General features: G+C 44.6%; 2 protein-coding genes across 2 annotated transcripts; both read right to left on the reverse strand.

Moving 5' to 3' along the window:
• Nucleotides 1-9730: 9730 nt before the first annotated feature.
• LOC123072627 (E3 ubiquitin-protein ligase RGLG3) lies at nucleotides 9731-14862 on the reverse strand. Its single transcript, XM_044496218.1, has 15 exons — nucleotides 14631-14862; nucleotides 13997-14050; nucleotides 13805-13879; nucleotides 13632-13688; nucleotides 13327-13525; nucleotides 12759-12843; nucleotides 12529-12669; nucleotides 12313-12426; nucleotides 11416-11513; nucleotides 11261-11334; nucleotides 11082-11187; nucleotides 10677-10804; nucleotides 10419-10563; nucleotides 10269-10325; nucleotides 9731-10104 (listed from the first exon to the last, which is right to left on the reverse strand). The coding sequence occupies exons 2-15, from the start codon at nucleotides 14035-14037 to the stop codon at nucleotides 9964-9966; spliced, it is 1461 nt and encodes a 486-aa protein (XP_044352153.1). The 5' UTR covers nucleotides 14038-14050; nucleotides 14631-14862; the 3' UTR covers nucleotides 9731-9963.
• A 4817-nt stretch (nucleotides 14863-19679) lies between these two features.
• On the reverse strand, nucleotides 19680-24052 carry LOC123072628 (E3 ubiquitin-protein ligase RGLG3). The gene is made up of 12 exons (XM_044496219.1): nucleotides 23873-24052; nucleotides 23204-23328; nucleotides 22600-22684; nucleotides 22360-22500; nucleotides 22146-22259; nucleotides 21277-21374; nucleotides 21122-21195; nucleotides 20946-21051; nucleotides 20574-20701; nucleotides 20316-20460; nucleotides 20170-20226; nucleotides 19680-20033 (listed from the first exon to the last, which is right to left on the reverse strand). Exons 2-12 carry the CDS (start codon nucleotides 23309-23311, stop codon nucleotides 19950-19952), a joined length of 1140 nt encoding a protein of 379 aa, XP_044352154.1. The 5' UTR covers nucleotides 23312-23328; nucleotides 23873-24052; the 3' UTR covers nucleotides 19680-19949.
• Nucleotides 24053-24556: the final 504 nt, after the last annotated feature.

Consider the following 24556-nt stretch of genomic DNA (forward strand, 5'->3'; position numbering starts at 1 on the left):
CAAACCCGTAGTGAACTCGCGGGATAGTCGGTTACCGTACATCCATTGCCGATTCATCTGCATTATTATAATATAAAATATATAATTAACCATCATGCATTTGTTAAACTAACTAGCTATAAACAATAGAAATTAAACAATGAACAACACACATGCATATTTTATCAATGACACACATGCATGAAAGGTTCAAGTTGCTAACCGCGATCGAGGAGGAAAAAATAAATGAGGAACCTCAAGTGTGGCTCCAACACTTCATATCATGTTTGTTTCACCCTCTTGGGGCATTTCATCAAACACCTTGTGTGCATAAGAGGAACCAAAAGCAAACCTACACCCCCTTGTGAAGCTTGTGAAGAGAAGTGGCACCAAATGGCTAAGTGAGCGTGCTGAACTGGTATATATAGGGGAGGAGCTTTAGTCGCGGTTGGCTTGGCCAACCGCGACTAAAGGCCTTTGGGCACCTTTAGTCGCGGTTGGCCTGGCCAACCGCGACTAAATCCCCTCACGTGCATCAGCTGGCCACCGAGCGCCCTGGGCCCAGGCCTTTGGTCGCGGTTCGTCTGCCGAACCGCGACTAAAGACTTCATTAGTCGCGGTTCCTACAGTTTCGCGACTAATGGGGCTGGACGGAAGCCTCTTTTTCTACCAGTGGGTGCAGGCGCCCAGGCAACCCAGGCGGCGTGGCCCCTCCGATCATGGGCGGAGACAGGGCCCAGGCAACCCAGGCGGCAACCTGGGGCGTGAGGCCCATCTCCTTCGAGCACTGTAGCAACAATTGTAGACTTGGACGAAGGCGGCCTGGGGCCTGGCCCAATTTGTTAGAAATATGCCCTAGAGGCAATAATAAAATGGTTATTATTGTATTTCCTTGTTCATGATAATTGTCTATTATTCATGCCATAATTGTATTGACCGGAAACCGTAATACATGTGTAAATATATAGACCACAACATGTCCCTAGTGAGCCTCCAGTTGACTAGCTCGTTGATCAACAGATGGTCATGGTTTCCTGACCATGGACATTGGATGTCATTGATAACGGGATCACATCATTAGGAGAATGATGTGATGGAAAAGACCCAATACTAAGCCTAGCACAAGATCGTGTAGTTCGTATGCTAAAGCTTTTCTAAATGTCAAGTATCTTTTCCTTAGACCATGAGATTGTGCAACTCCCGGATACCGTAGAATGCTTTGGGTGTACCAAACGTCACAATATAACTGGGTGGCTATAAAGGTGCATTACAGGTATCTCCGAAAGTGTTTGTTGGGTTGGCACGAATAGAGACTGCGATTTGTCACTCCGTGTGACGGAGAGGTATCTCTGGGCCCACTTGGTAGGACATCATCATAATATGCACAATGTGATCAAGGAGTTGATCGCGGGATGATGTGTTATGGAATGAGTAACGAGACTTGGCGGTAACGAGATTGAACAAGGTATACCGACGATCGAATCTTGGGTAAGTATCATACCAGTAGACAAAGGGAATTGTATACGGGATTGATTGAATCCTTGACATCGTGGTTCATCCGATGAGATCATCGTGGAACATGTGGGAGCCAACATGGGTATCCAGATCCCGCTGTTGGTTATTGGCAGGAGAGGTGTCTCGGTCATGTCTGCATGATTCCCGAACCCGTAGGGTCTACACACTTAAGGTTCGATGACGCTAGGGTTATAGGGAATAGATATACGTGGTTGCCGAATGTTGTTCGAAGTCCCGGATGAGATCCCAGACGTCACGAGGAGTTCCGAAATGGTTCAGAGGTAAAGATTTGTATATGGGAAGTCCTGTTTTGGTCACCGGAAAAGTTTCGCGTGCTATCGGCAACGTATCGGGACCACCGGGAGGGTCCCAGGGGTCCACCAGGTGGGGCCACCGGCCCCAGAGGGCTGTGTGGGCCAAGTGTGGGAGGGGACCAGCCCCAGGTGGGCTGGTGCGCCCCCCCCCCACCAAAGCCCAAGGCGCAGGGAGAGTGGGAGGGGGCAAACCCTAGGCACAGATGGGCCTAAAGGCCCACCCTAGGGCGCGCCCCCTCTCTTCCCCTCTTGGCCGCCCCCTCCAAATCTCATCTAGGGCTGCCGCACCCCTAGGGTGGGAACCCTAGATGGGGGCGCAGCCACCTCCCCTCCTCCTATAAATAGTGGGGGTTTTGGGGCTGCCATACACATGAGTTTTCACCTTTCCTGGCGCAGCCCTACCCCTCTCCCTCCTCGTCTCTCGCAGTTCTTGGCGAAGCCCTGCTGAAGTGCGACGCTCCTCCATCACCACCACACCGTTGTGCTGCTGCTGGACGGAGTCTTCCCCGATCTCTCCCTCTCTCCTTGCTGGATCAAGGCACGGGAGACGTCACCGGGCTGCACGTGTGTTGAACGTGGAGGTGCCGTCCGTTCGGCACTAGAATCTTCGGTGATTTGGATCACGACGAGTACGACTCCCTCAATCCCGTTCTCTTGAACGCTTCCGCTCGCGATCTACAAGGGTATGTAGATGCACTCCTCTCTCTCGTTGCTAGTCTCTCCATATATAGATCTTGGCGACTCGTAGGAAAATTTTGAATTTTTGCTACGTTCCCCAACACAATTCGCCTAGGGCCTTTGCTTGGTTCCCTGCCTGGGCAGCCATTCCTGACTTGGACGAACCAACCAGCCGTCCGCCGCCTCTTCGCTCGACTTGGACGAACACTAGGTGGCTAGGCGTGGCTGCATGACCTGTGTCCCTGCCTGCCGGCGCCGCCCGCCGCCACTGTCTGCCATCTCCTGGCCACCCAGCTGGCCAACTCTGTCCAGCGCCGTCCCCCTTCGATCCCTTTCTGCGAATCTGAGTGAAGTTAGTTCCTTCTTAGTTACCTAAATTAGTGGGTTAGTTGTTCTCTTGCATAATAGAAGGTCTTGTCCTTTATTAGGTTCAGATTTCTTGTTCAATTTCAGATAAAACCAAAGAAAATTAGTGTCATGTGTGTTCCTGCGTGCACTTGTTCCGAACTTTTATGCTGCTGTTTTGTTTTGTTTTCAGTTTCGTCAGAGTTCTGTCTGGGTTGGCTGAGACCAAGCAAGATCTTCACCTTCATATGCTTGTCTTTAATTTCCTTGTTGCTTACTCCACTAGCTACATAATTACTTTTGTATTGTAGGAGAGATCTTTCACCCTGCTTGAGAGTAGCTTGCTTTAGGAAATTGCACAGTAAATTGTTAATAGTCTGGAGGTGTAGCAGCCTCATAGTCATGTATCTGCAGCAGTTTCTGAATTTAGTCATATAGCTTGCAGTTTTTGTAAAATTTTTGATAATGATTTACTGTAATGCACTGTTAGATAATGATGAAACGTGGCAGTGCAGTCCAATTTTGACTACTTTGAATGGGCTCGATTTTATCAAAGAGGGGCATGTCCTTTAACACAGTACTTATTATTTCACAAATTAGTCATTCTTCCAAGTTTATTTAGAGAGGTAGTAGAAACAGACCAAGGTTTAGCTTCTTCTGTTGTTGAAGATGTGGTCATGGGAGGCAGGTCAACCAATCCTTTGAGTTGGTATCAATCTTTTGTATCATCTATGTTACATATTGTCTTTTGATTTGTCTTGCTTTTTAGTTGACCCATCATGGAACAAATACTGCCTTTGAATAATATGTTTGGGTTTTTATTAGTTATGCAACATAGATTGACTTATATATGCCTTGCAATTGAGTTTTTTGGGGTGTAGCTTTTAGCCGTTAGTTTCTCGTCTAGGGCGTTAGCCAATCCTGGCTCCGCCGCTACCTCCGATCATTATGAGTTTATGATGTTGTACCGACTAAGTGATGTCTCCCGAGAAACTAAGACTAGACCTAGACATCGGACAAAAGGAACCAGTCTTCCTCACACTGTTGTCGCCGCTGGAGCGACATGCGGGGTGAAGGTGAGCCGGTTTAGGCAAAGGATCTACTCCTCACGGAGAGGCGAGAGATAAGAAAACTACTCATGGTCAATTTTGGTTATATTCATCATACTGCATATTTTTTAGTTTCAGAAATGACCTTGGCACAGCAGAGCATATTCTAAATCCGTTCTAATGATGTAGAGGGAAAACTAACTATGTACTAAGATAGTAGTCGTGAATTGACACTCCTATCTTTGCAAGTTCATGATTGTTTTTCACTCTAAAAATACCTTCAGATGATGTAATCCCTGTTTAATTTTAATAAAGCTAGCTATGATGATCTTTCCTAAAAAAACTACTTTATGAAGATTCTCAAAAACCCACCATATTTGAGACAGCTCGTCTCTTGCAGCAGTATTTATGATTGTTCGTATTTTGACACAAACACCGGTAAAAAGGGACCGCACGTCAAGGCCGGCATGGCCAGTCGTGACTCGTACTTGTGACAATCATCCGAGAGGGGGCCAATTTCAAACAGAAAACATAACATATGCGTGAATACACAATCAATAATAGCTGCTTCATTCTTCTTTCTTTGAAAAAGGACTGCATGCATGGTATGTACCTGAAACCAAAATCCAAATATCGACGCTTTTCCAAACCAAAGTTCGTTAATTGGCGCAATCAGAACATGACTGACTGAGTGAACATCTGAATCAAGTCTTACATGAACATCATCTGAACATCTCTGAAACAATTTTCTTTAAGGACATTTGAAAAGTACCTTGCTTTGCTTCTTTAGTCCTCATAAGCACTTCATTGTTCAGCTCATTGACAGTCATCGCATTGGGCCGTGCAGGTCCACAACTGTGACGATATCAAGCCACCGATGATGATCGGTGACTCACAACACATAGCAGCAGCACCAGATGAAGAGAAGGGAATCAGAAGCGGTGGCATGTAGAAGTAGCCATCGCTGGTGCAGCGTCCAGCAGGCGGCACGGCGGAGGTTGGAAATTAAAGAATCGATGGAGTGGCCGAGAAGGGAAAGAACAAGATTGAGGATTGAGACTTGGGAGGAAGACCTAGAATTTCACTAGCCATGGTGATGAGTCATGGGGAGACACACAGTTTCAGTTGATTTGAAGAAGGCATGGATAATTGTGAGATGTTGAGACCAATGCTTAGTAGAGTCAAATAATATAAAACTTTTGGAAGGGGGGTTGCAACCCCGTTTGGCCTTCGCGAGGCTCTGCCAATGGACATGGCGTACCTCAATGGAAAAATATGATGCGGTGGACAAGAACCCACAAGGCGGGTCGCCTTCTTCTTCCTCTGTGTCCAGCGCCCTCCTGCAATCACCGCCTCACCCTCCCGTCTAGGGCCAAGGTAGTAAGCGTGTTGGTGTTGGCATTGGGACTTGAGAGGTGGGACCCATGTAAACCTTATCATATTTTTTGACAGTGGCAGGTCATGTTGGTCCTCACGTGTGGTCTCCTTTTGTTACATCTCGTATCAAAATGCTAACAACAATCAGTGTCTGTAACCTAGATGCCTCAAATACATAGACTTTTTAGAAGTCGCAGTAGTGCCGTTTTTCTTAAAATTTTGCCCCAAATGTGGTGCTCTTTTATTTACTCTGGTTAATTTTGTAGATGGCTTATACACCATGCGCACCGAGGGGGGGGGGTATTTCAATTTGTTGTACATATGCATTAGAGGTAAATTTGTCATTTTGTACTTGATAGAATGGTTTTACAAAAAGTGAAATCGCAATGCACTTTTTTCACGATAGCAAAAAAAATTCAATTTGGGGTTCTTTTCACAATCATATTGCAACAATGGCAAATAAGGCAATAAATTTGTCACAAATAACAAAATAAGGGTTGGTACATGGAAAACTGCTTTGGCGCGACCAGCCCAATGGTCGGGCAAACAGGTGATCATTCTTTGTTTCAAAATATAAGTAGATTTTTACTTTTGACAGTTTTCAACACATGACTTTGGCTAAGACGTATAGCTAAAAATAGTGAAAATGTGCATGAAATAAAAGGTATTTTGCAAGATAAATAACGTGACATCATTCTTATGTGTTCAATCTTTATATATGTGTGCATATTAGTGCTCAAAGTTTTAAAAGATTGACAACATGCAAATAACGTGACATAATTTGGGAAGGATGGAGAAGTAGCCAATACACTATTAGTTACCAGGTGATACTCCACGCAATGCTGCATCAATTAGTTTTTTTGGCGAAAATCTGCAGCAATTAGTAGCAATATATTCAATGCAATTTGGTTGTATGGAATATTAATATTTGAACTAATAATATGATAATGGAACTGGAATTGATTGTACACAATTTGATTATTGTGTAGCTGTAAAGGAATTATTGAATATTAGCAGGGCTTTTCCCATGCATGGTTACATATTGAGGTGGGCATTTCCATGCATGTTGAAAGAAATAAGTTTATGGAGATAAACTATTTAGTTATATAGGATTGTGTATATAAGATGTCTAATGGAAAACAAAGTCCAATTCGTAGAAGAAAGTTCACACAACGTACCAAAGTACTCCCTCCTTTAGGAAATGCAGACGTTGTTTTAGTAGGTAGTAGCAATAGAGACAAAACAACAATCTAATCAATGTGTCCGTTAGTTTAATTAGGTTGCTATTCTCTTTGTCTTTTTTTTAGATTTGCTGCTATTTGTTTGGGCTTAATCATATTCTAGAACCCAATGTCAAGATATTTCTTAAACTATACAATTTACATATTAGTGTTCAAGTATTTTAAAAATATTGAAATAGAAATAAAAACACATAAATATACACTATACTTTAAACAATTATCATAATATTAATCCATAAAGACATGTAAAATTTGTTCTTTTTATTTTTCATGTTTAATATTAAGTGACATCTTGTTACAAAGAGAAAATAACTAATACTACACGATATAGCATAGACTTTAGCATTGTGTGCATGTATTTTTGAAGTATGAATGTCTGAACTATATATATAATGAAGAATCATACGACTAAAATTTACCAACATTTTTATGTGGTTAAGTATATATTATTTAGGGTTGTACATTTATATAAACAAATTATATAAAGTAAAAATATCTAGTATAAATATTAGATTTTTAAATCAATGACAATTAAATATCGTCTAGTATGAGCTATTTATTGTTAGGCTCGAGCATAAATCTGCTATGCGATCCGGTCGATGTGGAGAGTGAGGAGGGGGGTGCGGGTGCGGAGGTGAGCCGACACGAGTGCGGACTCGCAGCCGGCGTGGCCCCTCCGATCATTACGAGTTTAATTATGACTTATACCGACTAAGTGACGTCTCCTGAAAACTAAGACTAGACCTAGACATCGGGCAAAAAGAACTTTTCTTCCTTACATCTTTGCCGCCGCCGGAGCGACAAGTGGGATGAAGGTGAGACGGTGTAGGCAAAAGGATCTACTCCTCACGGAGAGGCAAGAGATAAGAAAATTACTCATGGTCAATTTTGGTTATGTTCATCTTGCTGCATATTTTTTAGTTTCAGAAATGACCTTGCCACAGCGGAGCATGTCCAAATCCGTTCTAATGATGTAGAGGGAAACCTAACTATGTAATAAGACAATACTCTTTGGTGAATTGACACTCCTATCTTTGCAAATTCATGATTATTTTTCACTCTACAAAAATACCTTCATTTGATTAATTATTTGGCATTCCAACATTTGGTTTTTCACTGTAGGTGCAACAGTGACAAACCTTGTGACAAATAACGAACGGCGAGCATGTTAAACGAGAAATATGAAATCAAAACCACTCCAGTTGACTTTTGTGAGAACTTCCTCAACTTCTCAGTTTCAACGGAAACAACAACATACTACATGGTATGTGATATGAAGATATAATCATACGAACCATACTGTAACAAAAATTTCCTACTCCTGCTACTACTGCTACTGCTACTACTGTTGTTGCTACTGCAGTAAATTTGGTCAAACCTTGTAAAGTTTAACTTGGCACAAATCTAATACGCGAAGTAAAAAGGACAGGAGGGGAGTATATCCTTGTATTTCCAATCTCTTGCTCCTTGACTACTTTTTGGTGTTTGATGAAATGGCCGATCCTTCAACTTCCATGACGCAGTACCATCTTCACGAGAAGAGTCTCACACGCACGGTGATCGGGGCACGGCACAGGGGGGCAGGTTGATAGTTGGACCACATTCCTAGCATGTCTTGGGGCATACATTAGTCGTGTTTGCTCAGCGTACTCCATTGTATCCGAATTTAGTAGTGTTTGCTCATACTAAAATTACATTTCATCAAGTCACAGGAGAAGTACTAAATTTCCCTTTTTTGCGCGAAATACAAACTTTTTTTGGTGAGAAATACAAAAATTCCTTGAAAGAAAGTTAAAACGGAATAAGAAAAAACAGCGAGCGAATACTTACAATCATCAAATCCAAAGCATAGTATGAAGTCATCATCATCATCAAAAGGTGACAGTGTTTGCATAATAATAAAAATGGCTTGCTCATATGGATTTGGGGTGCGACTAATGGAGTATAATGGCACTGGATTGGCGGCGGTGCCGGCAGGGGCGGAGAAACCCTAGACGGTTGGGAATCTTTCTTTCTAGGGAAGAAAGGAAACGTGGAATCACTCCTCTCAATGCGTCGTTGGGCAGCGGGCGGAGTGACGCACGAGTATGACCACAACCAATGGCGAATCTAGCACAGAAATGAAGGGTAGGCTCAAAGCAAGTTCCTAGGTCTAATTAGCAATGTATTGCAATTATTGGATGTAAAACACCTCGGTACAATTGTCAAGTACTCCCTCTGTCCGGAAATACTTGTCGGAGGAATGGATGTATCTAGACGTATTTTAGTTCTAGATACATCCATTTTTATGCATTTCTTCGACAAGTATTTCCAGACGGAGGGAGTAGTATATTTAGTTGAAATGGGATTTTTGGAGGGTAGGCTTCAGCCTAATGAAGCCCCCTAGTAGAATCGCCACTGACCACAACCAAGAGCACAACTAGCAGGATAGCGAATCCAAACTGATCGAAACAACATAGTCCCAGAAATGCCCGCAGAGAGTGTTTCAACTCGCTGCACTGACTGTGTGTCAATAGTAGTCTTTCGTGAATTGACAACCCTAGTTCTGCAACCCATATTTTTTGGATCAGTATATCCAGCGAACGTCGGATTTTTAGGCATGACAAAACAAACGTTTTTCATGGCAGCTTGTGTTCGCTGGGATTGCAAGTTTAGTTGGCGAGCATAGCAAATCCGGTTCAGTTCATTTTTTGTCAGAAAATTGCCATGCTTCAAACTAAGTTTGCCATCCTGACGCCAATACAAATTGCCATGAAAAATGTTCGATTTGCCACGCCCAAAAATTTCACTTCAGAGCTTTAGCATTTTCGTAATTTTTCCGCTCTAGCTAAAACATTTTCGTTTGATTGATTACCAGTCCATTCATGTTACATGATTTTTCATAGGAAACAACAGTATGCTACATGGGGAATATCTATGCAAGCGGGAACCCGCGAAAGCTCAAACGTGAGCATGCTGAAAGTCAACCTTATGCTAATGCAAGGGAGGGATTACACTAGGTTGACTTTGTGCAAACACACGAAAATGCTTCGCGGGTTGCCCGCTTTGCATCCTTAATGGTGGAAGTACTCCCTTTGTCCCAGAATTCTTGTCTTAAATTTGTCTAAATACGGATGTATCAAGTCACGTTTTAGTATTAGGTACATCCGTACCTAGGCAAATCTAAGACAAGAATTTTGAGACGGAGGGAGTATTATCAGGTCGGTGATACGAAGATAAAGAGTCATGCAGATCATAATGTAACACAATTGCTGGCATTCCATTCAGGTTTTACCAAGAAAACACAGTTTAATACCACTGCTACTTTGTACATGATGACAGTAATAAACGGTGCAATCAACAGGTCACTGTAAGTCTGAAACACAGTTGGTTCCGAACATATATAAAGTAAAGTTCTATTCATATATCTTTGTCTTTTCAACCTTTTTTCTGACCGCATTGTCTTTCCAACCTCTTGCTCCTTAATTATTCTTGATACCAAATTGGATGGAACGGCGGATCCTCCGCTTCAGAAGGCGGCGCCCTCCTTACGAGAAGAGCATCATGCGTGATCAGGGCACAGCACACGGGGCAGGTCGATAACGCCGGACCGCAATTCCTGCATGTCTTCGGACAGAAAAAAGAAGGCAAAGGGAGGTTAGATCAGGCACTCGTCCGAGAAAAGAGCTACTACTTCATTGTATCTGAATTTGGCCATGTTTGTTCATAGTAAAGTCGGGGTTTCATTGTAAGTTCACAAGTCGAGTTTGTCCGGCGCTAGAGCGACTTACCAGATGACCGCACTGGAAAGCCATGTCCCTCGGATTCCTTAAGCAGATGGGGCATACCTACAAGTTTTACAAAATCAGAGTTTAATAAGAGGCCATGACTGTAAAAAAATAAATATGGTGCGGACTTACTACTAGCCTGAGGGTACCAACCTGTTCATCCAAAGCGCCATTGCCAACATCGGTTAACTGGAAGGTTGCGGCTGGAGCATAGGTAGCTGCAACAGCATCGTCACGTTCAAGGACTTCAATTGGTGGCGGAAGGATCATCCAAGGGTCAGCCATTTCTTCGTGCCACCTGAGAGATTAGTTTAGGATAAGACAATAAGTACGACGCCAGCAAATGAGAATATGACAAGGATGCCAAGGATAACTAATGCAGGGACGCCAAGGATGAAGAAGAGCGAGTACTCTGGAGGTAGGAGGCCTTGGGCCGCTTTGTATTGAGTGGGTATTTCCATCAGAGCTGCAAAGGCAAATGCAGCCTCCTTCTTCTCCATATCCTTGCTTGTTGACATGATGTCAGTAAAGTTCACAAACTGCAGTAGATTTATCAACAAGGTTACAAGTACAGCAACAGATGTATGAATGCAACACAAATCTGAAATTCTTCTAATCAGAGAAGGCAACGGCACAAAGTAAATTAATCTCAACAAAGTTTGTTATTTTATTTCTTATTGGAATCAGCAGCCTTCCCACATCATTAAGTCCAGGAAACACAGCTAGAATCATTAGCATTGAAGGTAGCACTGTTTTTTGTGTGGGGCACAACAAAAAAATTGGAACTGAAGCAACATAATAGCATTGTTAAATCACCTGGAAATTGTAAAAAGCCCTGGCAGGAATACCCTCATCAGCAGGCTGCATTTCATCCCATGGTCCATCGCCCACTCCCACCATCACAATTGAAAGAGGATAGAAGCTAGCAAACAGAAAGGCTTTAGTTAGCAATACAACAACACCAAGTCGAATAACAACAGATGAACTGCATTTACCTAGCATCAATAAGTGCTTGTATAGTTGCCTCTTCTTGTGGACTTACGATGCTGTAAGACTTTGAGGTGGCTACCTGCAATTTTTGCTCAAGTGAGACTCACGCTAAAGGGATGAAGTTCCATTGAAGAATTTACTGCTACAATGAACACATTACCTGTCCATCAGCTATGATGACGAGGACATGATGTTGGTAGTTACTGTTTTCAACAACTGAAATCGCCGCGTAGATAAGAGGTGCAAAAGAAGTTGGTCCTACAGTGACCAGCTCAACCAAATTATGGATGAAACAAAAGATTTAAGCATTGCTGGTGAAGTATTCAGCTGCCCCTAAACAGAGACGGCGTCATAGATGCAAAATTATTCAGTCAAAACACAATACATGAGTTATACTGCAAATACCTTATCAACAAGTGATGTCAGAAACTTAAAGATGCACTAAATAGAACTATTTGCTGTGTGCTATCCTAGGGTAATCTGGGAACATTATCAAATAATGTGTGTAATCATGATGCAACGATCGCAAGGATATAAACCTTATCAACAAGTGATGTCAGAAACTTAAAGATGCACTAAATAGAACTATTTGCTGTGCGCTATCCTAGGGTAATCTGGGAACATTATCAAATAAGTTTTTTTTCTCAAATAAGCATCAAAATGTGTGCTATTTTGTATTAGGAGGATGTATCAAGATGACGCGACCTGTACAGGCGACCAAATGAAAACAAAGCAAGGCAAAGCCAACAAAATTAAACAAAAGGAGGCCTGGAGTAAATGAAACAAAAAACAGAAAACTGTACGGCTAGCTATCCATCAATGCAGGGAGGGGTCAGGACGTCTAGCGTGCACGCCATCAAATAAGTTGAAGCAAGGAAACAGAGCACAGCACTATATGGCTACCTAAAAAAATAACTCGTCCTAAAAACAGTTCATCGATTAGAAAAAGACTGTCTCCAGTGTCAAAGTTGCTGAGATAGATACAACTCAGATTTGTTCTGATTTTACAATCCCAGAATCTCTACTGAATGAAACAAGGGGAATAAGCCTTCATTACCTGAAAGGTCCAAATATGGAATCATTTGTTTGTATCTGTCAAGAACCTCCTCAAAACCACAACAAGGACGGTAATCTTCGTAAAAGCTGAAGACGGAATGATCACATGTGGAAACTACAGGTTTGAATTACATTTCATCAAGTCACAGAAGAAGTAGAAAATTTCCTTGAAAGAAAGTTAAAATAGAAAAGGAAAAAACAGTGAGCGAATACTTACCATCACCAAATCCAAAGCATTGTATCAAGTTATCATCATCAAAAGGTGATAGTGTTCGCCCAATAATAGAAATGGCTTGCTCATATGGATTTGGGGTGCGACTAATGGCATGCAGAGATTCTCCTCCGAAGGAATGCTTACCTACAGAAATCCAGCAGGATACTTATTCAGTTAAACGACAGGGTAAAACAGCAGATCTGACGGTGACAGTGACACAGAAGTAACATTACCTGACCAATCGTTGCTTTTGGTGAAGTCAATGCCAAAAATCAGATTTGATGATTCAAGCCCAGCTTCTCTCAGTGCAGTAATGACCTTCATATATCGAAATTAGTACCAAATGTCTAGAGAATGCAAGCGCACGACAACATGATGTGGATACGATTTATGTACTTATAATTTTAAACTGGAGATAAAGTAGCTGAAAACATTTTAAACAGAAGGTAAATATGTGGCTCGGAGAAACAGTTTACGTTATGCAGATTTGGGCATGTAGCATACAGATTAAAACATTTTATACCCTGCCAGGATATGACATTTGACAACGTTTTCCAAGAAGACCGCGCCGAAGATTGAATAACAGAGACACAGAATTTGAGCAACACGCTGAGGTTTTAACCAAGCAAACACTAGAATGAGCTGGGTGACCGCCTCTGTCTGACTTTTCGCTGAAGTAACTTATGCTCAAGATTCAGAGCAAAGAGTGTACATATAAGTGGCAGAGAAAAGTATCTACACTTGATAGGCATGAGGAAACAGAGAGTGACCACACTGGGACAATGTCTGCTTGTGACTCACCTCATCCACCGTGCTGTAATTGTACATGGGCTCCTCTTCCTCGGAGCTCCCGGAGGGAACATCCTCGGAACTCCCCGAAGAAACGTCCTCGGAACTCCCTGAGGGAACGTCCTCCGAACTCCCGGAAGGAACGTCCTCGGAACTCCCGGAGGGAACGTCCTCGTCATCAGTATTTTCGTCCCACGATGTCGGCGGCGATCTGCAGAACCACACGAATTCGACGTGAGCGTCAGCAACAACCGTGGATCGATCAACGCACTGTGCAAGAAATAAAAATGGCTTCTCTTAGTTTCCGAGAAATTTACCGGGTGTCCTCCTCGTCATCAGTCTCGTCCTCTTCGCCCCACACTATCGGCCACGACCTGCAGAACCACACGAATTTCGCCTGAGCGTCAGCGACCCTGGATGAACCCACTATTGCAAGAAAAATAAAAATTGTTGGGAAAAATGGTTTCTCGCAGCTTCCGAGAAATTTTACCGGGTGCGATGCTCGTCATGAGCCTCTTCCTCTTCCTCTTCCTCTTCGCCCCAGCCCCACATTCCCGGCGACGACCTGCAGAGCCACACAGGAATTTCGCCTATGCGTCAGCGACCCTGGATCGACGCGCTACGCCAAAACCAAGATAAATGGTTTGGAAAAATGATTTCTGCCGGTTTCCGAGAAATTTACTGGGTGTCATCAGCCTTTTCCTGTTTGCCCCAGCCCCACATTGTCGTCGACGACCTGCAGAAGCACATGGATTTCGCGTAAACCCTGATGAACGCAGCATGCAGAAAATAAAAATTGTTGGGAAAGATGATTTATCCGGGTTTCCGAGAGATTTAGTGGGTGGCAGCGCGCCCTAGCACGCCCGAAACGGAGGGTGTACAAATGTACTCCCTCCGTTCGGAATTACTCGTCCAAGAAAAGAATGTATCTAAATGTATTGTAGTCGTAGATGCATCAATTTTTATCCATTTTTGTGACAAGTAATTCCGAACGGAGCGAGTAGCAACGAGGACAGCGATGCGATGGGGGCGGTGTGGGATCCAGATCCCTCCCAACTGATAGATAAAATAGAGTAATAAAATAAGACCGAACACGAACAGAACTACTAGTAGTAAGCGTCAGATGAGGGGCAGCAGGCACGGCACCGATCAACCAATCAATCAATCAATCAATCGGCGCTCGCTGCGGTCAGGCCAGATCGGGCGGAACCCCCGATCCCGCCCACCACCACCACCACCAGAGCGGGGGCCGATCCCCCGCCGCCGCCGGCGAAGGGAACCGCCGAGGAGGGTTCGGGAGCGGCGTGCGTACGTACCGCTGCGGCGCGGAGGGCCGGACCGCGACGGCGACGGCAGCGGCGAGCGGGGAAGGAAGGAAGGAAGAGACGCCGCCGCGCGGCCTTGGGCTGCTGGATTGATTGCTGGAGACGCCAAAGGAGCGGCGGTTTCCCGTGGGTGCGGGCGGGCGGGCGGGCGGCTATATCCGCGTCGCGCAGCCAGCACAGCGCACGGTGGCAGGCAGGCGGCGGCGGCGGCCTTCACTTCTTTCCTTTTTCTTCTTTTATTTTCTTTTATTTATTTATTTGCTCGTTTTGTTTTATCGGTGGTCCGGAAATTCCTTCCTTCCTCAAGCCTCGGTCACGTTTTCCAGGTCAACGTCTCCGGTGAGATGCAAAAAGAAAAGTCAACGTCTCCCGTCACTTTTTAGAATGTGAGGATTCTTCCTAAATGCTTACTTGGGCCTGGATATGGGGAAACGTTTACAGCCGGCGGGCAGGCGGTCCGGCCGGTCCGGACGCGCGCTGCGTTGAGTCCCACCGGATCACGTGGCGGCGCGTGCATCTCGGAAGAGGTCAAACCTTATCGCTTCGCGCGTGGACCTCCACCGCTCGTCCCTCGGTCGTCTTCACTCCCACGCCATCGACGCACCAGCCTGAGCACGCACGGGCATGATTCCGCTGAAGGCGACGAGGGATGTCGTCGGGGGCTGGACGCCGGTGCTGAAGACGACACACCTGCACCGGTACAACGGGGCGGCATTTTTTTTCCCAATCATCTTTGTGGTGGCCTTGACGCACAGGAGACGTCGATGCAATGGTCACCATGGATGTGCCTATACAGAACTTCATCTCTTTTTACGGAAATGTTAACGCCCACACGTGTGGGCGTTAGCCAACTCGTCCACACGCCTTCATCACCGTCCAACGCCTTTTGCACGAATTTTGGCATAAAAAAGATGATTTTGTGTGTCACGTAGGACAAGGTGTGTGTGTGGTGTGTGGCATAATTCGTCCACACATCCGATTTACCACACGGAGGGATCGGTGTGTGGGCGTTTAGCAGTTCACCCACACACCAGTTTTCAGTCACGCACAAGGGCTGATGTGTGGGCGTTTGTCATCTCGCCCACACGTCCGCCTCATCTCCCACACCCAAGCTGCCAGTTGCCATGCGTTTTGCAGTGTACATGGCAATTGCCCTAGTGTGATTGCAAGCAGATGGCAACTCTCTTTTTTTTTTACCCAAACATGTCAGTTGCCATATGTTTTGCATGGTACATGGTAAACTGCCCTAGCGTGCACGTAAGTAGATGGCAACTCTTTCTTTTTACATGGCAACTGCCCTAACGTGCTTGTGAGCACATGGCAACTCTCTCTTTTACCCGAACATGTTTTTTTGCCATGCCATTTTTTCAGTGCTAGACGGCAACTGCCTACTGTTAGTAGGTGGCAACTCTTAAAATTTTAAAATCATGGCAACTGTAGTAGACCAGATCACACATGGCAACATCTGTAGTTGTCCAAAAAATGGCAATCTGGAAGTTTGACCTGAGATGGCAACTGCAGTTGAGCAGACATGGCAACTGTAGTTGTCCGACATGGCAACCGTAGTTCAGCGACATGGCAACTGCACTTAAACGAACATAGACGAGGGTCCGGCCCATGGCAACTGCGTGCACGCGGTAAAGTGTCACGTGGGGCGTGCGGGACCACGAGGTACGAGGCCTGACGTACCGGATGTGTGGGCGTTATCTATTTTCACCCACACACACGCGTGTAAGAGGGACCGGGAGGGAAAAAAGAGACATGTGGGCGCTGATTGTTTTGCCCACACACAAGCGTGTGGGCTGGTCCTCTTAGGCACCACACAGAATGTGTGGGCAGATTTCTTAACGCCCACACGTGTGGCAGTTATCGCGATCCTTTTTTTATTGGATGTTGCAATTGCGGGTGCTTTTTGCTATGACCGACATGCTTTTTTTAACTACATCCGCTTCATGGTGTGACTGCTGGCCGTTGTTCACAAAAACTCATGCAGGCTGTGGGGCGGGGGGGGGGGGGCACCAGAGTGCTGCAACCATGGAGTGTCGGCGGCAGGAGTTGCAACCAGTCGACAACAGGATCTGCAACAGAAATTGAGAGAGGGGGGGGGGCACCAGAGTGCTGCAACCATGGAGTGTCGGCGGCAGGAGTTGCAACCAGTCGACAACAGGATCTGCAACAGAAATTGAGAGCGGGGGAGGTTCCTCGGCAAGCACCGTCCTGCACGTGAGTAGCAGCGATCCAACGAATGACGGCGTCTCATTCCCGTCCTGCACGTGGCTTGCGTGATTTGGGGACAAAGCGAGGAAAAGAGGAAGTTGAGGAAGAAGGGATCCCCTCATCAGACGGCTATGATGCAGCGTATCAGACGGCTAGGGTGTGACCAACCCAACTTTGGGCCGGCGCACCGGCGTCTAGCACTTGCCTGCGCCTATACTAGTACTATATTTCACCCAAGTTTTCTTCTGTTAGAAATATATTTCACCGAATTAGCATGCATCGTATGGTGCAATTTCAGGACTAGTTATACTCATTTTTTGGTAGCCGGACGCCATCAAGGCAATTTATTCAAGTGGTTGGCGGATTTGCATGTGATTGTGCAACGCCAATCAGAAATTCAGGGACAACACATCATGTTGTAGCTTGAAGCCTTGGAAGCCCCGAAACAGATGGAGACAGGCTTTCATCACCCGCAGAACTTGACCTCCAACTGATCGATCATCATTAGCTTGCCAAAGATCACAGACCCCAACCATGTTTGTTTCGGTTGGAGTCGGAATATCCAGAGCTGAAATGAGCTCATCAATTATCTGCATGGATTTCATAGGTTGATACTTTATCTCTTCATGAACATACTTTTTGTTTCGGTTGGACCAAATCGCCCCACATGACATGACCGAAACTGCAGTCGCTGCCTTGTCTTTGGATATAAAAAACTTGCTCGGTATTAGGCATACGTAAGAGAATTGCTTGGTGTTAGGCAAACGTAAGAGAATTGCTAGTTAGGAGGACTGTGGTATCTCCAGCCCATCAGGGTCCAAATCTCGGTGCTCGTATTTTTTTTCTTTGAGCATCAGCGGTGCTTGTATTTATTTCAGAATTTTCGGCAATGCGCGTAAAGTGAAAGGAGATGTTCTCGTCGACTACGAGGCGATTACGGTGACTTTGTAAAATCTCAAGATGATAGGGATAAGGTGTACGTGTGTGTGCATTTATAGGGGGGGGAGTGTATGCACGTATATATGAGCGCTTGTGTATGTACTATACCGTGTTCGCATAAAAAAAGAATTGCACAGTTAATTAGCTGAAAACCGAGTCCTCTAGCTTGTGGACCGGATGGTTGTTGAAATGAATCTCTGCGTGGATTGCTAACAATTTGGAAGTTTGAACTCTACCTTTTGAGGAGGGCATGGCACATGGCTGTGTCTCTGCTCACCTTAATTTTAGCGGTGCTTCCTTCAACCCTATGCTTGACCTGGATCCGGCTCCTCTACCATGCCCAGCAGCACGGTACTCTGCCGTGCCTTCTTCCTACCCAGGGGTACGCGCTGGTATGGGCCAGAATATCCCCTAAAAAAAGAAGATATGGGTCAAAGTCCAACCAGCCTAGCAAACCTGATACATCACACACCGCTAAAAAAAACCTAATGCATCACACCCCTGCATATTAACTAATTAACTATTACTTTTCTAATTCGCAAAAAAATATATTACTTTTCTGAAAAAGTAATTAACTATTATTATTTTCCCTAAAAAATATTATTATCTAAAAAACACCAATTTTGTATCTCGGTCATATATTATGCAGAGCGAATTTTGTATTTTATATTTTCCTTTTTGTTACTTATTATTGTTTTATCGGTTGGATTGGTCCTTTTATTTTTATTTTTTGTGCCTTTTGTTTCTCCTCGCAACGTTCCTTGCTTGCGCAGCGGCCTACCAAAAAATAGACCGCTACTAGTTGTTTGGGCTAAATTTATTGAATAATCCTATTTGATAACCTCATATAATTCGTAAAAAGCCCGGATAATCTACATCCATCGGATATTATCGATACCGTATCCGCTACCATATCCGTCGAATATCCGGTTGACCAAAATCCATATCCGGGGGATTCATGTGGCCACAGTTACATGTCCATAAATTGCACGTAATTACAGTTGCACGTTAGTCGGGCGGGCATAAATGTGTTCACATGTTTCTCATAGGTGCTCATAAGGGCAGTGACGGGCATGCATCTGGTGTGCAACTGTAGTGTCACGTGGGCGACGAATATGCAACTCTAGTTACACGAGTAGCACGCAAAAAAGACAAAAAAAACATACTAATCAAACTGATTAAACAATAACAAATCAAAAATAGGAGAAAGAAAAATATTAAGTATTAAAAATCGCTCCGCGTAGAATATGACTCAGATTTAGCAAAACCATTTTTCTAATACGAGTTCATTTTCATTTAAGAATGTTGCTCATGTGTATTGCTACCTCCGTTCCAAATTTTTTGTCTTAGATTTGTCTAAATACGGATATATCAAATCATGTTTTAGTATTAGATATATCCATATCTAGACAAATCTAAGACAAAAATTTTGGGACAGAGGGAGTAAAAGTTAACATTTTATACAATAATAAGTAGGTAATTACTCTCGTTAATCTGTGCATAGATGAACGGCTGGGCTGGTTAGTTCTAATTTCTAATCCATAGGCCCAATACCAATGGGTACGCTGGGTAAGAAGGCACGGCAGAGTACCGTGCCGCTGGGCACGGTAGAGGATCCTCGTCCGCTTGACGTTAACCGTACAATCATCCTAAAAGCGTTAGAGGATATAAATTCGCTTTTCCTCCTCTAACCAGCACATCTAACGGATCCCTCAAAAGCTTTAGAGGAGGATAATCTTTACTCCAGCCCCTCTCCATCCTTAAACAATAAACATACTTTGCCCATGGCTGGCTGGAGTTAAAAAAAACAGTTTTGCTAAAAAAAAAAATATCGCTCCAAAGACACCCCCACACCTCCGAATCCGCTCCAATATATCAGGATGGTGATATTAAGATGCAAACTATATTGAACAATAATTATTGCTAGTATTGATTCATTTAGGTTTCATGAGAAAACACGGTTTTCTACAGCTGCTACTGCTGCTACTTTTTACAAGATGACAGTAATAAACTGTACAGGAGGTGATGGAAATTATCCATCAGACAGCCAACACAGTTGGCAATCGTCACATACAGTAAAGCTTTATGAACATTTACATATCTCCTTGCCTTTCCAAACTTCTTGCTCTTCACCTCCAGAAGGCTGCATCATCTTTATGAAAAGAGCCTCACACGGACAGTGATCGGCGCGCGGCACAAGGGGCATGTCGATAGCGTCGGCCCGCATTCCTTGCATGTCTTGGGACAGACATAAAGAGGAGACAGAAGGAGGGTTAGATCAGGGTACTCATCCAAGAAAGGAGCTTAGTACTTCAATGTATCTGAATTTTTAACAATGTTTAGAGATTGAGTTGGTTTGGCGCTAGCGACTTACCAGATGGCCGCATTGGAAGGCCATGTCCTTTGGATTCGTTAAGCAGATGGGACATACCTTCCAAGTTATACAAAAAAAGAGAGTCAAGATCATAATAACTGTAAAAAGAATATGATGCGGACTTACTGGCCTCAAGGCGCACCAACCTTTTCATCCGAAGCGGTGTAGCCAACGTCGGTTGACTGGGAGGTTGCGTCTGGAGCACGGGAAGCTGCGGCAATATTGTCATGTTCAAGAACTTTGCTGGGAGGGGGAAGGATCCTTGGAGGGTTGGGATTTTGTGCGTGCCTCCTGATATATTAGTTAGGTTAAGGTGATAAGTACAAGATCGGAAAATGAACACTTTCATAGGGATGCCAAGAATAACTAATGCAGGGCCTCAAGGAAAGAAGAAGAGCAAGTACTCTGGAGGTCGGAGGCCTTGAGTCGCTTTGTATTGGGTGGGTATTTCCATCAGCGCTGCAAGTGCAAATGCGGCCTCCTTCTTCGACATATCCTTGCTTGTTGACATGAGACCAGTAAAGTTCACGAACTGCAGTAATTTACCAACAAGGTTATAATAAGTACAGCAACAGACAGATAAATGCAACGCAAATCAGAAATTCTTCCAAGTCCAAGAACAAGGTAAATTAATCTCAATGCAGTATGATATTTTCTTTTTATTGGAATCATCAGCTTCCACGCATCATTAACTCCAAGACACACAGCTAGAATCATTTTTCTTGGCGCTGAAGAAATTTGGAGCTGAAGCAAACATAATAGTACTTTTAAATCACCTGGAAATTGTCAAAAGCTCTGTCAGGAATACAGTCATCAAAATGCTGCATTGCATCCCATGGTCCATCGCCCACTCCCACCATAACAATCGAAAGAGGATAGAAGCTAGCGAACAAAAAAGGCTTTAGTAATAGAACAACACCAAGTTGAATACATATACATGAACTGCATTTACCTAGCATCAACAATTGCTTGTATAGTTGCCTGTTCTTGTGGACTTAATCTTGCACTTGAATTTGAGGTGGTCACCTACAACTTTTGCTCAAGTGAGGCTCGCGCTGAATGGCTAAAGTTCCATAGAAGAATTTACTGCTACAATGAACACATTACCTGCCCATCAGCTATGATGACGAGGACATGATATTGGCAGTTACTGCTTTCGACAACTGACATCGCCGCGTAGATAAGAGGTGCAAAAGAAGTTGGTCCTGCAGTGAACAGTTCAATAATATTGTGAGGCAAACGAAAGATTTGCGTATTGCTGGTGAAGTATTCAGCTGCCCCCAAACAGAGACGGCATCGTAGATACATTATTATTCAGTCAAAACACAATACATGAGTTATACTGTGCAGTGTGAACACTTTGTCTTACTCAAATAGCTATTGCATTATGTTCACAGATTACATAATATGTGTAATCATGATGCAACAATCACAATAATACGATCTTATCAACAAGTGACGTAAAAAACTTGCAGATGCACCGAATAGTTGAACACCAACAGGACTATTTGCTATGTGCTATCGTACGACAATCTCGGGACATCATCAAATAAGTTGTTTTCTCAACAAAAAAATGCATGTCATTTTGTACATTAGGAGGGAGTGTCAAGATGACGCAAACTGTACAACGGACCCAGTGAAAACAACAAAAAAACTACCTAAGCTAGCCGAAAGGAACTGGTAACGAGACAGAACACAGAACCAGAAAACAAAAAAACTGTACAGCTAGCTATCCATCACTACAGGGAGGGGTCGGGAGGCCTGGCGTGCATGTCATCAAATAAAGTTGAAGCAAGGAAACAAAGCATAGAACTATATGGTTACTTTAAAACATAAGTCGTCCTAAAAACAGTTTGTTGATTAGAAAAAGACTGTCGCTACTGTCGAAGTTAGTGGTGCAGATAAAACTCATATTTGTTATCGTTTTACAATCCCAGAATCTCTACTGGAGGAAAAGGAGCATAAGTGCTCATTACCTGAAAGGTTCAAATGTGGAACAATTTGTCGGTATCTGTCAAGAACCTCCTCAAAACCACGACAAGGACGGTTTTCTTGGTAAAAGCTGAAGACCGAATGATCATGTGTAGAAGCTACAGGTTGAATTGCATTTCATCAAGTCATGGAAGAGGTGCCAAATTCCTTGTAAGAAAGTTAAAATGGAAAAGCCAAAAACAGTGAGTGAATACTTACCATCACCAAACCCAAAGCATGGTATCAAGTTATCATCATCAAAAGGTGATAGTGTTCGCCCAATTATAGAGATGGCTTGCTCATATGGATTTGGGGTGCCACTAATGGCATGCAGAGATTTTCTTCCAAAGGAATGCCTACCTACAGAAATTCAGAAGAATACTTTTCCAGTTAAATGACAGGGACCTTGTTGGGTAAAACAGCAGACCTGACGTGACAGTGACAAGGAAGTAACATTACCTGACCATTCATTGCTTTTGGTGAAGTCAATACCGAGAATCAGATTTGATGATTCAAGGCCAGCTTCCCTCAACGCAGCAACGACCTTCATATGTTGGAATAGTGCCAAATTACTTATTTGGTGTAGAGAATGCAAACGCATGGCGACATGATGTGGATATGATATATTTACTTATTTTGAAACGGAATAGAGGTAGCTGAAAGCACTCAAACAAGGTTTGCTGTAGGCAACAATACAGCAGGGAAATTTGTGGCTCGCAGACACAGTTTATGTTATGCAGATTTGGGCATGTAGCATACGGGGAAAACAGATTATACCCTGCCAGGATTTGACATTTCTCAATGTTTATCGAGAAGACTGTGCCGAAGATTGAATAACAGAGACGCATAATTTGAGCAATGCCCTGAGGTTTTAATAATAACTAAGCAAATACTAGAGTAATAAGCCGGGTGATGGCCTCTGCCTTATTTATTTATTGTGCAGTAAAATTTTTTGCTCAAGAAGCAGCAGCAGGATTCAGAGCAAACAGAGTAGCAGAGAAGCCTGTCAACACTTGATAACAGGCATGAGAAAAGGATAGCACAATGGTTGCTTGTGACTCACCTCATCCACTGAGCTGTAGTTGTCTGCTATGAACTTGGGCTGCCGGTCCCTGGAACCCACGTTGTCGTGATGGTGCCCATGCTTGTGGTGAGCCCTCTCGCCCCACATTGTCTGCCGGCGACGACCTGCAGAAATTTTGCCTTCGCGTCAGCAACCTAGATCGACGCAGTATGCAAAAAATGTTACTGGCCAGTAGGAGTATACGCCAGGGAATCCGCGCGTGGTGCGACAGGAATAGCAACATGGTGGACTGAATCTAGATCCGTCCCAGTAAAACAACAGCCGGCAGAGCGTCAGTTTAGGCGGTTGCAGAGTTGCGGTGCGCCGGCTGACGGACGGATTCGCCGGGCCGGGCAGCGAAGCAAGCAAGCAAGCAAGCATGAGGGGAACGGCTGGCGCGGGTGATGCGTGCGGTGCGGGCCATGGAATGGATCGCGGCCACAGCGTCAGGTAAGGGGCTCCGTCGGTGATGAATCGATGGATCGGCGCCAGGTAGCTACCGTCGGGCCGAATCGGCCGGAGCCCCTCCCCCGCCCCGCCCGCCAGAGCAGGGGCCGAGTCCCGCCACCGGCGAAGCGGGCCGCGGGGGCGAGGAATTCGGCCCCTGAGGAGGAGGCGGAGAGGGAGGGGGTAAATTCACGGGGGGAGAGGCAGGGGAGGGGAGCGTACCAGCGCCGACCGGAGGGCTGGACCGTGGCGACGACGACGGTGACGGACGGCGACGGGGAAGACGGCGCGGCGACGGACCCCTTGCTGCCTGCTTGCTTGCTGGATGGGATCGAGGAAGCGTGCGTGCGTGCGTGCGTGCGTGAAGGTGAAGCAGAGAGAGAGGGTCCGCCGAAAAGGACTTCACTCCATTCTTTCCTTTTTCTTCTTTCTTTTTTTTATTCGTTTCAGTAGTTTTCCAGCCTGACCTCAGCGCTAGCTATAAAAGGTTACTGTAACATACGTTCACTCGCTCACGCTTCCATGTCAACAACTCTTATATAAAAGAAAATGAGTTAAATACAGTAGGGGTGCCTCAAGTTGTTCCACGCGGTCAGTTTGATGACTACAGTTATAAAATACATGAAACTGATGCTCGAACTTGTCTGGCTGTGCAAATACGGTGCCTCATTTTGTATCCGGGCGTACGCTATGCCGGCATGGTGTGACAGCGTGGCGGTGGCGGCCCACATGTAAGTGGCTGAGAGCATGGGAGGAGCTGGGTAGCCCGCGCGTGAGGGATTGCCTCATATTTTATTTAATCACGTATGAAAGCCAACAGTAAAAATAAATTACATGATTTAGAATCCATGCTGAGATCTCACGGTCGCAGATTGCATTTTAAGCACGGGCTATCCACCACGCAAA

The sequence above is a fragment of the Triticum aestivum genome, chromosome 3B (genome assembly GCF_018294505.1).
Source record: "Triticum aestivum cultivar Chinese Spring chromosome 3B, IWGSC CS RefSeq v2.1, whole genome shotgun sequence".
Lineage (NCBI taxonomy): Eukaryota > Viridiplantae > Streptophyta > Magnoliopsida > Poales > Poaceae > Triticum > Triticum aestivum.

Excerpts from the sequence above, each read along its gene's own strand:
- LOC123072628 (XM_044496219.1), bottom strand. The coding sequence starts at position 23,311 with ATGTGGGGCGAGAGGGCTCACCACAAGCATGGGCACCATCACGACAAC. Across the intron at positions 22,260-22,359 it reads ATGCTTTGGGTTTGGTGATG|CTTCTACACATGATCATTCG; the intron begins GTAAGTATTCAC and ends TTCAACCTGTAG. Across the intron at positions 20,702-20,945 it reads GAGCTTTTGACAATTTCCAG|TTCGTGAACTTTACTGGTCT; the intron begins GTGATTTAAAAG and ends AAATTACTGCAG.
- LOC123072627 (XM_044496218.1), bottom strand. The coding sequence starts at position 14,037 with ATGTGGGGCTGGGGCAAACAGGAAAAGGCTGATGACACCCA. Across the intron at positions 12,670-12,758 it reads CAAAAGCAACGATTGGTCAG|GTAAGCATTCCTTCGGAGGA; the intron begins GTAATGTTACTT and ends GGATTTCTGTAG. Across the intron at positions 10,805-11,081 it reads GGGCTTTTTACAATTTCCAG|TTTGTGAACTTTACTGACAT; the intron begins GTGATTTAACAA and ends AATCTACTGCAG.